We start from the raw sequence: 15,386 nt of genomic DNA on the forward strand, positions 1-15,386 counted from the left end.
CTTACTTGGGATGTTCCATGGCTACCTCAAGCACAAGGTCAGGTGGGATTTCGAAGAGCTCAGGGTCGCAGCCATTGGCCTGCAGGACCAGGGGCACCACATCGAAGCGGCCGTACTTGGGCTTCCAGCCGAGGTCGATGCACAGCTGGGAAACAAGACAGGCCCCGTGAGTCTGCAAGCCTGGGCACCGTGTCTCCTCTGGGCTCCATTCTGTCACTCGCTCACCACGAGGCTCCCTGCCCCAAAGGCTGGGGGCTGAGGCTGGGCCCGGTACCTGAGTGAATTCCACGTTGGCAGGGTCCCCTCTGATGCTGCCATTGGGCATCTGGTAGCCGGCGTAGCGGATGAGCTGAGCGTTCCACACCCGGAAGTCGTGCTTCCCATCGCTCCGCTGGGGGAACACGGTGATGGCCGACCTTCCAGGGACAGGAACAGTGCTGTTTACCACTTGGCCACGGAGGGGCCCAATCATCCTGCACTGGCCCTACCTCCCCCTCCACCGTGCCTGCTCTGCAGCCCCCGATCCCGAGCTGACTGAGCTGGCCTCCCGACACGCCCTCTCCTCCTGCCCTCCCTTGAGTGTCAGGGCCCACCCCCTCAAGGGGGCCTTCCCATCCGCCAGGCAGGGTTAGCCGCCCTCCCACAGTCTTTCTCTTGCTGCATGTCTCCCTCCTTGCAGTCGAGTTAGCCGGATGTTTGTCTAGTGCAGGTCATAGGTTAATGGAGGCTGGAAGTCTCTTAGGGTCCTAGTCACTGTGCTCCTAACCCCCATGCCCCCTCTTCCCCCTGCTCCCTCAGCCTCCTCCTGTGTTGGGTTGCATTAGGCGGGCATTGAGTGTTTGCTGAACAAAAAGATTAACGAATGATCTAATGGGCTGTTCAGTCCTATTAGCTTTGACCTCTTTGGTTGGGAGAGGAAGGTAACCTCCTATCCCTTCAAAAAATGGGGAGCCCCAACCCTGAATAGTGAAGCAGTTACTTCTCAAAGATCCTCCATCCCCTCCAAATGGCTCCAGGTCAGAAGGAAACCAAGGGCTGCGGGAGCTGAGCTCATGGGGGCTGGGCTCACTACTGGAGGTCCCTAAAGAAGCCAGAGTCTTTCTCTTGTTTCTTTCTCCCTGGTTTCTCCTGGAGCTGGAGATGCCTCCCCTAGGCCCAGTCGTCTTTTGGCTGAGATTCTCAAGTACGGCGAGCCCCTCCACAGCCCCGGGAAAGGTGCACCAACCTAATGTTGCCATTGTTGGTAGAGTAACGCAGGTGTCTACAGATGTGTTCAAACATCTCCCGGGCGGTGGAACAGCTGCGGGCATCGAAGACCTGCAACAGCCCACCCAGACCATGCCCATCAAAGACTGGGCAGACAGAGGCTTTGAGGCTGGTCAGAAGCCACTGGGAACCAGTGGAGCAGCCGAAACACTCAAAACCCAAACACTCAACACCACGCACGAGAGTGCATCCTCCCGTCCGCACCCACCACTCTCATCTCACGGCTGCCCTCTAGGGGAGCACAGGCAATCCCACTCAGAAGAACCCAGCAAAGCCAGAATTCCAAGAAAACCTGACTTGAAAGCACCATGAATCAGGATTCCCACTGCCCCAGGCTAGGTCCTTTGCCACAGCAGCACGTATTACACAGCCACAGCTGGTTTCACTGGCGGTTCTAATCAATTTCTCTGTCCAAGCGCTTGCAACAAACGATTCCCCAACAAAACGATGGCCTAGGAGGCTAGGCTAAATAAATGTTCTCTTGGAGCCAAGAGTTCGAACATCCGAGGAAAACAACATCTCTTGCAGCACCACGGCCTCAAGAATAATAAAAACAAGGTGGTAGTTTAATTTGTTGATGGCATTTGGTCTCCCAAATTTAACACAATAGAGAACGGGCAGCTGGAAACCCTGGTGCTGAAACAGGATTCAAGGCTTCTAGAGGAGGACCCTAGGGCCCCCATTGCAACATTCAGGAAGGTGAGGGAGGACCTGGGGCCGTGGCTTCGGTCCTGGGAGGCCTGGGCACAGCTGTGTGTGGCTGCTCCAAGCCATCTGCTCAGGGCCTGGCCGCCTCCAGCCCTCTCCCGCTTGGGTCTCAGGGAGTTCACCTGCAGGTTGGACCACTGGATCCTCCCTATGCAGCGCGGGGCATTGCGCCAGGCCTGCTTGGTGGCGAAGATGAGCTCATCTCCCGTCAGTTGGTAGGTTCCTGTTGTTTCTATCTCCTTTGTTACTGCTTCCACCCTGGCCAGATGTTCCTCTATTTTTGCCCTGGGGGACAGGAAGACAGCAGGAAGATCAACAATGAGATGGCCTTACATGGGGATTAATTCAATCCACAGAAGCAGGAACTGAAATAGGACATCAGAAGGGCAAGATGTCTCTCACCAGAGACAGCTCCCTCCAGGGCTGGCTATGGGGACCCCACACCCAGCCTAGAAGTGCCCATGCTTCATGCTTTTGTCCCCATCTTGAAATTCTTCATCATCTTAAACTAAGGAGCCCACATTTTCATTTTTACACTGAGTCCTGCAAAGATTACTTAGCGGGTGCTGAGCCCACTAGAACACTGCTTCTTTTCAGGTGCTTTTTTCCTTAATCATTTTCATCTCAGTAAGGGGTACAATCCTTTTCAGACACTTATGAGCCTCGGAGGAGTGTCCCATCCAGCCCTAGCAACGTCCCGCCTCTCCATTGGTCAGGAGAGTGCCCTCCTGCCTTGCCATGGCTGAGAGATGATGAGCCAGTCCCTCCGAGTCAGCTCCAGTGTACTTGGTACCCACGTGAGCCAGGCACTGGGTGAAGCAGCTCGCAGGCAGGGTCTCACTGGGTCTGGGAGGGAGGTATTTTTGCATCTTTTGCATCTTTTTTTTTTTTTTTTAAGGAAGAGTGTCCCTCTGTCACCTAGGCTGGAATGCAGTAGCACAATCTCGGCTCACTGCAACCTCTGCCTCCCAGGTTCAAGCAATTCTCCTGCCTCAGCCTCCTGAGTAGCTGGGACTACATGCATACACCACCATACCTGGCTAATTTTTTTTGTATTTTTTAGTAGAGATGGGGTTTCACTGTGTTGCCCAGGCTGGTCTCAAACTCCTGAGCTCAGGCAATCCACCCACCTCGGCCTCCCAAAGTGCGGGGTTTACAGGCATGAGCCACTGCACCCGGCCTTGCGTCTGTTTTATAGCCAAGAGTCTCAGGGGTCTAGGAGGTTAAGTACCAGGCCTGGGAATATAAGTACAGGAAAGCAAAGTCAGGATTCAGACCCAGGTCGCCCTGATCCCAAGCCCGGGTTCTTAACTGTCGGCAATGTGACCTTCCACCTTCCACCCTAGCGGGGACTGTAAGCCCAGGGATGCTGAGGGCCTACCCACCCTTTCTCAGGAGCCTGGTCAGGCCAGGACTGGGACCTGACTGTTGGAGCTCAGCCTGCAAGGTCCCAGGGCCTGCCCAGAAAGGAGCTGCACATGGTGTGGTCCGACGTCAAAGTCTCTCTAAACCGTGCTGTTCCTCAGCCTCAGAACTGCTCACTCAGTCACTCCAGCTGCAATTCTAAACTTGCTTCTTTCCTCCCCTCCCAGACTTCAAAAATATCCCAAAGGGAGGGACTCAGTCAGAAAGGCTTTGAAACACACACACACACACACACACACACACACACACACGCACCCCACAAACAACAACAACCTTGAGATTTTCAATCAGCACCAAAGCCTTCTGAAACACAATAAAGCTATTTAAAGAATGAACTCCTGATTAAGGACAGTGGGTAACTCCAAACAAAATGGCCTTTCTGTGGATGAAGAGTGTCTCGACAACTTTTCCTTGATTAGAGAAAAAAAGCACAAAGACAAAACATTCGATGATATTTATCCCCAAGGACATCCCTGCTCTAAGGAGCTGCTGGGTGAGGCTGGAACTGCCCCACTACTGGGAGAGCTCCCTCCCCAAACAAAGCTTCCAGCAATATGCCCCCCTCTGCACCCGAGCATGAAAACAGTAATGGTCACCATAACACCCACACCGCCAACACACATAGTGGTCAGCACACGCATATGCAAGAAAGGATTATTTTTTACATTCACATCCAATGTCTTCAGAGTTTTAGATGTGATAACCATTTTCATATAGTTATGTTTCTAAGGCATTAGACATGCTATGTCTATGAGCTCTGAAAAAGGAGTAGCTTTCAACATCAGTGAACAGATTCCAATGTTACATTCAGCAAGTTACAATCTCTAAATATACTATGATTCTTCAGCTACAAAAGGCCACTGAACCCACCCCGCTGGTCTTGTCTTAGGCTGCTATCATCCTTGTGAGGAAAGGCTACCATTCCCTGTCCACAGCCCCAGGATCTCTTGGTCGGGGGGAGCAGCGGTTCGAGGTATGTACTTGTGACTTGGAGAAATGCAACTTTCCTCTGTGAGAAGCAAATGGGTTCCAGCACCACCAAGCCTGGCTCTGTCACCCCCCTGGGCTTCTGAACACCTGCCCGATTACCTTCCACACAACAGTAAGGCCTCCCAGGTCCGGAATAGAGTCGGGAACCTGCGAGGCCACACGCCAGGTACTAGAGCATGGACAGGAAAAGCAAGGGCTCGGGTGCCAGCTGCCTGGGTTCAAACCCCCACTGTGGGGCTTCAGAGGGTGTGACTTTGAGCAAGGTACATCTCCTCTGTGGACTTGCCTTGTCTGTAAGATGAAGATAATAATCCCAGTCTCATAGGGTTGTGGTGCATACGTGCTTTGTGCTAAATAAATAAATACATAAATAACGTAACTACTGTGGCCTGAAGAAACCCATCCAGGAAAATCCCTGAACCCCGAAAGGCTCATTAATTAACTGAGCTGAAGGGCCAAGGATGGTGCAGTTTGTAGTCACGAAGCAGGCAACCCCTCACAGGGTGCTCAATCCAGGATGCACATAAGAATCACCTGGGAGCTTTTGAAGAACACAAATGTCTGCCTCATTCTCACCTCCCCAGATTCCACTCAAGGGACCCTGGCACCAGAATTTTGCAGGCTCTCCAGGTGATGCTTCTGTGCAGCCAGGGTTGAGGACCACTGACCCTGGAAGATCAGGGCCACTTCTGAAGACTCAAGGTCCCTCCCAGCTCAGACATTCTAGGGTTGTAGAAAGTTGGAGGTGGGCCAGACACAGTGGCACACACCCGAAATCCCAGCACTTAGGGAGGCTGAGGCGGGAGGATCGCTTGAGCTCAGGAGTTTGAGACCAGCCTGAGCAACATAGTGAGACCCTGTTGTGACTAAAAATTTTAAAAATTAGCTGGGCATTGTGGTGCACACCTGTGGTCCCAGCTCCTCAGGAAGCTGAGGTGGGAGAATCACTAGATCCAAGAGATCGAGGCTGCAGTGAGCAGAGATTGTGCCGCTGCACTCCAGCCTGGGAGACAGAGCAAGACCCCGTCTCAAAAAAAAGAAAACAATCCTGAGAAATGGTCTAGGTGTTAAAAANAAAAAGAAAAGAAAAATGGAAGTGGTACCACCAGAAGCCAGTTGTTCTGCCAGGGAGTCCCAGGTACACGTCTGTGGCCCACTTCATGCGATGTGGTGCTGTGTGAGGCTCTGTCCCCAGAGCCATGCCCCACCCCGCCCCCCAGCCTAGAAAACAATCCATTTCCTTCAGACATTCTTTCTTACAATCTCTTTGTGCATTTTTATCTTAGAGTTTTAAAGGGGCCTGAATTACATAGCCATGTATTTTATGTGGACAACACAGTGTTCTAAAAACATAACGACTAATACTTATGTCCTGCTTGCTAAGGGCCAGGCATCGTTCCTAGCTCTTTCTGTGCTTTAGCTCCTTTCAGCTTTATAAACTCCTGCAAATCACCCGCCTCCTGCAAGGTGGGTCCTGTTTTCATCACCATGTTCAGGTAAGAAAATCAAGGCACAGAGAGACAAAGTAATCTGCCCAGTTTACTCAGCTTGTAAGAGGCACAGCCAGGATTTGAACCTGGGAAGGCCACAGTGCTATACAACCTCTCTTTGAATGATTAAAATTGTATACGTTGGCAATAAAATTGGCAAATGACAATTAAAAATCTTTGTATTCCAGTGTCTGACACAAGGCTGGGGCATACCCGGTGTTTGATGTGTGTCTGTCAATCAAATAACCGATGGACAGCAGAAATGAAGGCTGTCCAGCACGGCCCTCAGGGAAGCCTCACTGGGTAGCAAAAAAAGAGAACTCCAGGCATGTAGACCCCCACCAGGGTCAGGGCAAAGAGCAATGGCCTGCCCTCTCTGAGTCAGGTGGCCTGGCTTCTAGCTGGAATGCTATGACTTCGGGTAAGTCACCAGCTTCCGTGTTCACACCTGTAGGAGTAGGGGCCTGACTAGGTGGTCTCAGAGATCCTTTCTGTCTCAAACATTTCATTTTTTTTTTTTTTTTTGAGTTGGAGTCTTACACTGTCGCCAGGGCTGGAGTGCAGTGGCGCAATCTCAGCTCATTTGCAACTTCTGCCCCCCGGGATCATGCAATTCTCCTGCCTCAGCCTCCCAAAGTGCTGGGATTACAGGTGTGAGCCACCGCACCCAGCCAACATTTCATAATTAAAGGGTCCATCTTAATTTATAGTCAAGGTCTCTGTGTGCCAGGATGCTATGCTAGATTTGCTGAATTCTCATAAAAATCCCATGAGCCACCTTCTATGGTTCTCCCCATTTTATATGAGGTTGGTGCAAAAGTAGTTATGGCTTTTGCCATTCATATGACGAGGACATCAAGACACAGAGAGGGTAAATCGATTTCCCAAGGACTCCGCAGAGGTTAATGTGTGAGCCAGGATTCAAATTCAGTCACTTTTCACCAGTGTCACTGTGCATAACTCTATCCCACAATTATGAGAACCTGCTCCAGAGTCTTCTCCCCTAGAAAACTATGATTCTCGCCCTGCAAAACCATAGTGATTTCACAGTGCAAATCTGGGAGGGAAAGGGATCTAGCTAGGATCAGAGGGCGATGGGTGGAGACAGGAGAGCAAGGGGAAGGGCCAGAGGGAGCGGCCCTGCAGGAGGAAGCCTTACTCTTTGAAGGAGCCATAATATTGGTTGACAAATTCGATAGCTTGAGGTAGAAGCTCTTCTGGAGGGGTAGGCTTGTCCCTGGGTCCTCTGGTCAAACTTTTGGGAGTCATAATAGACCCCAGGCAAGATTTAGACCTGCAAGTCAAAATCTGGAAAGAGAGGGGCAGGTGGTGAGGGTGGGCCATTCAGCCTACTGCCACCCTCCTCTGGGGCCAGCTCTCCTGGCTAGCTGGCTCCTCTCTGGCTGCCCCAGCTCCCTGTACCTCCTCTCCACTCCTGTGGCACCTCCTCCTTGGAGTCCACCTGGCTTTCTCCCACCTAGATCTCTTCTCATCCACTGGCTGAACCCCAGTGGTGTGAGTCAGGTTTGTCTCCCTACTCTGGCTTCAGTCTCTTGCCCTGCTCCCCAGCCAGCCCCACATCTGGAGCAAAGTCAATCCAATATGGCTCCTATGGGAACCAGGTGCCATTTGGTATTGGTATTTGGCCAAAACAAACTGAAATGAGACATAGGATGGGACACACACACACACGCACACACACGCACGCATGCACACACACGAGAATGAAGTACACCTGAATGTTAACTGTGGTGGTTTTCGGGGCATGTGGGAAATCATTTTGCTTTCATGGTCTTGAAATTGTCAATCTTCCCCACTTTACAACCATAGAATGTATCCTGAAGTTAGAATAAAAACCTTAGATGACAGAAAGAAGCCTTAAAAGACATTAGTCCAACCACTCACTGGATACTTGAACCTCTCTGCAATCTATCAAATTGTATTTAATTCTTTCCAGTGACAGGGAGCTTTCTACCTCCTGATGTAATACAGTCCAGCACTAAGCCGTTCTGACAGAAAATTCTCCCTGACAGTATCCTGAAATCTGTCTGACAAAGACAGGAATTTGTTTCTGCAATCATTAACTTGATCTTCTGGATTATCCATTATCTACTAGGGTGGTTAACAGGGAGTTGCATCCCTTACTTCCTACTGTCATCTGTGGGGAATGTCACTGTTCCCAGACCCCTTTGCCCAAGCAGATGATTGTTTGGTTTGCCCAGGGAACACCTGGTTGATCCACAAAGCCCAGGCAGCTTTGCCAGCTTGGGACAAAGGTGGTTTTCCCTGAAGCCCCAGACTTACCCCTTTGGCCTTGTGGTGAAGTGTGTCTTGGAAAGTCATCCCGCTACCCCAGTTTTTGATCCTCACGTGCCGTGGGCAGGACGATGGGGTTGCATCCAGCTTGACCAGGGATTCTGGAGACTTCTGTGAGGGGAAAAAACAGGATTTTCTCCCAGGTCTCTTCCAGACCCCAGGTCCTGCCTTGTCTTGGAGTGGGGGAGGATCTGTGGGTGGCCACAAAGGGCAGGGTGTCCCTCCACATCCCTCCTCTGTTCCCAGCCCCTGGGCCACCTGGGCCAGTGCCTGCTAAGAGCTCCAGGTGCCTGGGCCACTGGCCAGGCTCCTCTCCTCACCCACGGCCCTGCCAAATGCTTCTTCAGAGGAACTGCTGGAGGAGGGACTAAGTTAGAAGTGAGGAGGAAGACTGTCAGAGCCAATACCACTGAGAACAGACAGGCACCACTGCCTTCCTTCCCTGGAAGCATGTAAGGACATAAAGCCACCCTCTCCCCCACTCCTACCCGTTTCTCTGCCCACCTCTAGAATGGGAAGGAACCCATGGGCTAGAAGCTAGGTGCCAGTACACCTTGAGGGCCACCACTCCCGACCACCAGGGTTATCCCAGTCTCCCAAAGCCGTTCCTCATTCCCACCTGTTCCCCACAACACCCCAGGTCTGGGACTCTCCACTCTCCATCCAGACCCTGGCTTCCTGCCCCCCTCCAGCCCAGCCTCTAACAAGCTTCTCTGTCTGCCTCTGCCTGGGCCAGAGAGGAAGGGGCTTCCCATACTCGTGTGACTCACTGACCTTTCCTGTCGCCATGAAGGGCTGTGGGGACTCATTCTGTGCCTTGCTGAGGCTGTGATGCAGGGGTTCATCCTGTGCCACTGGACTGTGAAAGGAAACAGCTACCATGAGATGGGGTATCCAAGGGTGGAAGGGATCTTGGAGTTCTCTCCGCCAGTCCCCTCATTTGACAAATGGGGAAACTGAGTCCAGAGGGAGGGAGGGAGTTGTTCACGGTCGGTCTGACCAACTGCCCCCAATCCCACCTTCCCTCTTCCCCTTATTCCTCTCACAGAGCCAAAAGGGCATGAGTAGAGCTGAGCCAAAGCTACTGGCCCAAACAGAGCCCATAGAGAATCCGGAAAATGCTCCTTCGCTCTCTGGAAAGCCAAGTACAAACGTGGCACAGGGGCTGGGTGAGCAGAGAACGGCTCCAACAGCTCTGCCTCCTGGACTAGCAGCACTGCGCAGCAGCCGCTTGGTTTTATTTGTTAATTACTTATTTTCTCCTATTTTTTGGAACAGAGTCTTGCTCTGTCATCCAGATGGGAGCACAGTGGCATGATCACAGCTGTCTGCAACCTCTGCCTCCCAGGTTCACATAAACCTCCCACCTCAGCCTCCTGAGTAGCTGGGACTCCAGGTGCACACCACCATGCCTGGCTAATTTCTGTATTTTTGGTAGAGATGGGGTTTCACCAAGTTGCCCAGGCTGGCCTTGAACTCCTGGCCTCAAATGGATCCTCCCACCTCAGCCTCTCAAAGGGCTGGGATTACAAGCGGGAGCCACCTCGCCTAGCCTCAGCCACTTGTTTTTTGTAATGTAAGCTTTTTAAATTTAAAACACTTGATTTATCTTGGTTTATTTACTTATTCTACACTTGTTTTATGGAAAATCTTAAGCGTACAAAAGAAGAGAGAATAGTCTAATAAACTTCCATGGGCCCTTCACCCAGATTCAATCCAATTCAACAGTGATCAATTCATGGCCGATCTTGTTTCCACTATACCTGCCCTGCCCCCACCATTATTTTAAAGCAAATCTAGGAGTCAAATCACTTTCACCAAGGTAAAAATAAGTATTGTAAAAATTAGCATTAAATTAAAAATGAGTTAAAAATTAAATTAGACATTACTTAATTGTTCTAATTAAACATTACTTAAAAATTCAGTATTCGGAGGCCAGATGTGGTGGCTCATGCCTGTAATCCCAGCACTTTGGGAGGCCGAGGCAGGCAGATCACAAGGTCAGGAGTTCGAGACTAGCCTGGCCAAGATGGTGAAACTCCATCTCTACTAAAAATACAAAATTTAGCTGGGTGTGGTGGTGGGCACCTGTAATCCCAGCTACTTGGGAAGCTGAGCCAGGAGAATCACTTGAACCTGGGAGGCAGAGGTTGCAGTAAGCCAAGATCATGCCACTGTACTCCAGCCTGGGTGACAGAGCAAGATTCCAACTAAAAAAAAAAAAAAAAAAAAAAAAAAAAAAAAAAATTCAGTACTCTGAAGCTGGTCAGAAACTGTTGGTTCTGGTTTAAAATTTCAGGTTCATTCTAACAAATTGAATAGTCACCACTCACACATGCCTCCCGAGGAGAATGAAATGGTTTGAAAGTGTATTGTGTTCGGTGTTCTCGGCAGTATTTTCCGGGGTGTACATGCCTGTGCATCAGAGGGAGAGGGGCTTAGAGACTATTGCGGGGTCTCTCATTTTCTGCTTCATACATATCTATGATGTTGAAATGGGATAAATGACCATGTATTGCTTTTATTATTGGAAAAAATGAGCATATGTTACCACTATAATTAATTATATACATTATATAGCAGCAGTAAGTGATTTATAACAATAAAGAGATACTGTCTTAAAAGAGTATGTAAGTATCAGAAAGCAACCTATATCTGAATCAAGGGATTCTGCAAGCCTGTAAAGGGCCTTCCATGTGACCAACGATTGCCACCTGGCAAAGATCCTTTGCTTGGCCAAACTTTACTCAGACTTCAGAATCTTCTGCTGTGCCCATCTATGCATTTCCTTGTAAAAATGCAGTTTTTTTTTAACGAGAGCCCTCCATCCTAGATAGCTGGTCACCCTCCCTATCTGATCAGAGTCCTCATCCTCCATCATCCCTCAGGTGATATTTGATCACTTTAGCCTGTCCCAAGCAAGAATCCTGTTAGATCACTTGAGGCAGAGTCCCCCCTATGCCTGAAGTTTTTCTTGGCAATTTTTCATCCACAGACCCTGCCCTGATACCTGGCTGTAAATTCCCACTTGTTCCTGCTGTCACTTCTCCACTGCAAGCCTCCACTGCAGTAGGTCCCTGGACCTATGGAGATGGTCCTAAATAAAGTCTTCCATACTGTTCTTTAACAAGTATCATTGAGGCTGGGTGTTGTGGCTCACACCTGTAATCTCAGCACTTTGAGAGTCCAAGGCAGGCGGATCATGAGGTCAGAAATTCAAGGCCAGCCTGGCCAACATGGTGAAATGCTGTCTCTACTAAAAAATACAAAATTAGCTGGATGTGGTGGTGTGCACCTGTAGTCCCAGCTACTCGGGAGGCTGAGGCAGAAGAATTGCTTGAACCTGGGAGGTGGAGGTTGCAGTGAGCCGAGATCAGGCCACTGTACTCCAACCTGGGCAACGGAGCGAGACTCCATCTCAAAAAAACAAAAACAAAAACAAACAAGTATCACTGAATAATTTTTTCTTTTAACACACCCCCCCACTCTGGTCTAGACTGGTATGGTCTGCCAGAAAAAAACAACAATATATGGTAATCTGGACATTCAGAACAGGTAAGCCACGGGTGAGCAGTCATCAGGGGGCTGCTTCAATAGGAAGATGTTTGGGGGATGGGTCCCCAGAGAGGCAACTGACCCCCTTGCTCTTTGCTATTCCCCTCACCCCACCCTGCACCTGCGTTCTTGCTTCCTCTCACTTACTTCTGGAAGTAGGGTTGGACAATTTCAGAAGCTTCAGACCAGAAACATCTACAGTACTGTTTAGATTGAGAAGCAATGTCTTTGTACACTGAACACAATCATTTACCCCATCTATTACAAAGTATCATTTTTAAAATTTGCCTAAAAATCCATGATGCAGATTGGCCATGGTTAGCCTGGTCCCATCATCCATGGCTGGATGTTAGATTGTGTCTAGTTTTGCCCTCACATAAATAAAGCCTTAAACTGTATACATGGTCTGATGCTGGCGTGTGTGTGTGTTTGTGTGTGTGTGTACAAGCACAGAAAAACACCTCGGGGGAATGCTAGTGAATGTTAACAGTGACTAGCATTAAGTGATAAGACCATGGGCAATTTAACTTTTCTTATACTTTTCCACATCTTCCAACATTTTACAGTGACCATGAATTCCTTTCATAATTGGGCAATTCTTTAAATTTGAAAAATGAATACACAAAGCTTTGCCCAGTCCCCTCCCCCACCATTTCTTCTGGCTGGCTCCTGGGAGCCTGGGTTACCAGATGCCGGGTGAGCACATTTAGGATCTGGACATTTCTTTCTAAATTACCACATTGTTTCCGACCCCACAAACGCTCAAGCAACTTGACTAAACCCACAGCTGTGCCAGGTCCTGAGGACCCTTAAGGACCTGCCATCAAAGAGAGTGCTGGCAGCCGGGCACGGTGGCTCGTACCTGTCATCTCAGCACTTTGGGAGGCTGAGGTGGGAGCCCAGGAGTTCAAGACCAGCCTAGGCAACATGGTGAAACCCTCTCTCTACCAAAAAACAAACAAACAAACCCACAAAAATGTTGCCGATGTGGTGACGCACGCCTGTAGTCCCAGCTACTCAGGAGGCTGAGGTGGGAGGATCACCTGAGCCCGGGAGGCAGAGATTGCAGTGAGGCGAGATGGCGCCACTGTTCTCCAGCCTAGGCGACAGAGTGAGACCCTGTCAAAAAAGGGGTCGGGGGAGTGGGGAATGGAAAGACCCAGAACTTTCCACAAGCCCTTGGCCAGCCGAGGAAGTCGCTGGTCACAGCTGCAGACTGTGGCTTGCCTGGGCTGACCTGGGGGCCAGATTCCGCTGCGGGTTCCCACGCCTCCCTGCCCGCCTACCTCGCCTTACATCAAGGGTGGTGGTGGGGACAGGTGGTGATGGGTGGTGCCCTGGGAAATGGATCTCATTGGTCAAAGAAGAACCTCCTTGCTCTCTTAAACATATTTGATCCAAAAAGTGTAGCAACTTTCAACCCCAGTGCTGAAAACTTTTAAAAGCTCCCAAGTGCTGAAACGCGCAGCGCAACACAACCCGCTTAGACGCCTCTCGTGACACATGGGGGGCGGTCAGGGCTCCTAAACTGCGACCTCCACGCGTTCTAAACGAGGAAAACGTCTCAGTAAACCTTCAAGAACCCCACAGGGCGCACATCCCCGCCCTCCGATTTCTCCCAGAGAGGCTGGGAGCCACGCCCGGGCTCCGAACCCACCGCTTCCCTCCCAGGGTGGACCCCAGCCAGCGGGGTACCTGGCTCGGCGCGGGCAGCAGGCCGGCTTCGGCCAGAGGATCCTGCGGAGCAGCCGGCACAGCCGGGGCCCGGCGGCCTCGCACGCCGCGCCCAGCCCCTCGCGCATGGCCGGGCTACTCAGGCGCAGCTCCGCGGGTTCCCCGCGCCTCCCTGAGTCCGCGCTTTATAGCTCAGACCCCGTGGTCACCGCCCCGGGGCGGGGCGAGCCAAGCAGCGGCCGGGGCTCTTCACCCGCGGTATGCCCCGGGTAGGGCCGCCCTGCCTTCCCCGCCTTCCCCGGTGATCCCGGGCCGCAAGCACCCAGAGGCGCACGGCCAGCGGCCACCGTGGAGTTTGGATGACACAGGACCGTGTCTGGGCTAAGAGCCCGGGGTGGTGTCCGGCCTCGGGTTTGTTTATTCCCCATAAAATCTCAATAAAGGTTACCATCATTACCCCATTGCGCGGTGGTTTCTAGTTTACATAGCAAATTTCCTTTCTGTCATTTCGTCCAGTCCTTACTAAATACGGTCAAGAAGGCAGCTGTATGTTGTCATCTCCACTTTATTGAGGCATTAGCTGGGGCCAGAGAGGTTAAGGATCTTGTCCAGGGCCACACAGCAGCCCCCTGGACCACAGCTCAGCCTGAGCTCACACCACCTCACAAGGCTGTCCCGGGAAGTGTTACAGCCCACTTGTTATATACAGCATGCTCTCTGTGATTCCAGAAAGAAACTAAAGAAAGCAATGGGTTGGGGGTGATTTCTGTGGGAACATAGCAGGGGGAATTGTAAGCGCGCTCCCGTGCCTTGCAGGCCCCTCGTCCTTGCTACCTGAACTGCGCAGAGCCTCCGGACTTTGCTCCACCTGTAAGTTGCTCTTTGTATTTCACGGACCAGAATAAATGGTACGATCCAGACCCAGATGGGGCAGCAGCCCCAGACCTCAATGTGCAGGGGGCCCTCCTGGCCGTGTGCAAGCACATTAAATCCCAAACCCCAGTTAAAGCAGAATGAGAGGACGCATATTTATTCCCAGCCAACTGCAGCCCAGCTAGCAACACGTAGCTCAACTTGGTTCTGAATTCTACGTGTCTTCACCTAGATGCTCCCATGTTTGCCTTTGTCTCTAAAATACACACACACCACACACACACACACACACACACACACACGCACACACCCCATGCTCACTTTCTAATTGTTAACAAAAGATATAGAATCATCAGTAAATTAGGTTCTTGGTCTCATGACACCTGAACAGATTAGAAAATTACTTTTTAAAATCAAAACATATTCATTAGCTCCCATTGCTTTCGGGATGAAATCCCCTTTGTATGGCTGCTTCCTCTTCCAGTAATATCCACTCCCCTCACTTGGATGGATGCTGCTCTCTGGGTGGTCCCTCCTCCTCCCAAAAGCCTTCTCCCCTGACTCCTCCCCACACTACAGTCAGGCCAGGCACCTCGGCAGTCACCCCAGAAGAGGCCTCTACCACGATGCCAGTGCACCCACACGTGCTACCTCCTGTCTACTCTCTGTCCCACCTACTCCTGACACAATTTCTCCAATTTTTTAACATCGAGTTCTTCATGTACACCTCCCAAACCAGTGAGGAAGGCATCGGTTTCCCCATTTCCTTCCTGACAGCAGAAACTGAGTCTTTTTTCTCTGTCTCTTGAACAGTCCGGCACACCGTAGGCCCTCCGGGAGAGCCTAGGTAGTGTAGCTGTTACGACTTTGGACTTGATTAAAACCTTAGCGCCACCATTTTCCAGGTATTGACCTCCAATACATTGCTCAATCTTATAAAACAAGGGTAATAGTTCCTGTCTCATTACTGTTTTTAGCAGTGGTGTATGCAAGTAATAAGTGGCTCAAACAATTCACCGAAGAGCAGAAGGGTTTCACTGATATCTTCATTTCCAGCACAGAGCCAGGCAGTGGGCATCTGCATGTACT

At 50.7% G+C, this 15,386-nt stretch overlaps 1 protein-coding gene across 1 annotated transcript in view; it reads right to left on the minus strand.

Annotated features, from left to right (window-relative positions):
* Positions 1–15,386, minus strand: part of NOS2 (nitric oxide synthase 2) — a 45,585-nt gene that overhangs the window by 24,192 nt on the left and 6,007 nt on the right. The window contains exons 3-9 of the mRNA XM_017519491.2: positions 8,970–9,054; positions 8,184–8,306; positions 7,039–7,187; positions 2,097–2,259; positions 1,226–1,317; positions 275–416; positions 6–145 (exon numbers count right to left, since the gene is read on the minus strand). Of these exons, the coding sequence (XP_017374980.1) occupies positions 6–145; positions 275–416; positions 1,226–1,317; positions 2,097–2,259; positions 7,039–7,187; positions 8,184–8,306; positions 8,970–9,054 (894 nt within the window). The remainder of the gene's footprint in view (positions 1–5; positions 146–274; positions 417–1,225; positions 1,318–2,096; positions 2,260–7,038; positions 7,188–8,183; positions 8,307–8,969; positions 9,055–15,386) is intronic.

Source organism: Cebus imitator, unplaced genomic scaffold (assembly GCF_001604975.1).
Source record: "Cebus imitator isolate Cc_AM_T3 unplaced genomic scaffold, Cebus_imitator-1.0 Scaffold751, whole genome shotgun sequence".
In the NCBI taxonomy this organism is placed as follows: domain Eukaryota; kingdom Metazoa; phylum Chordata; class Mammalia; order Primates; family Cebidae; genus Cebus; species Cebus imitator.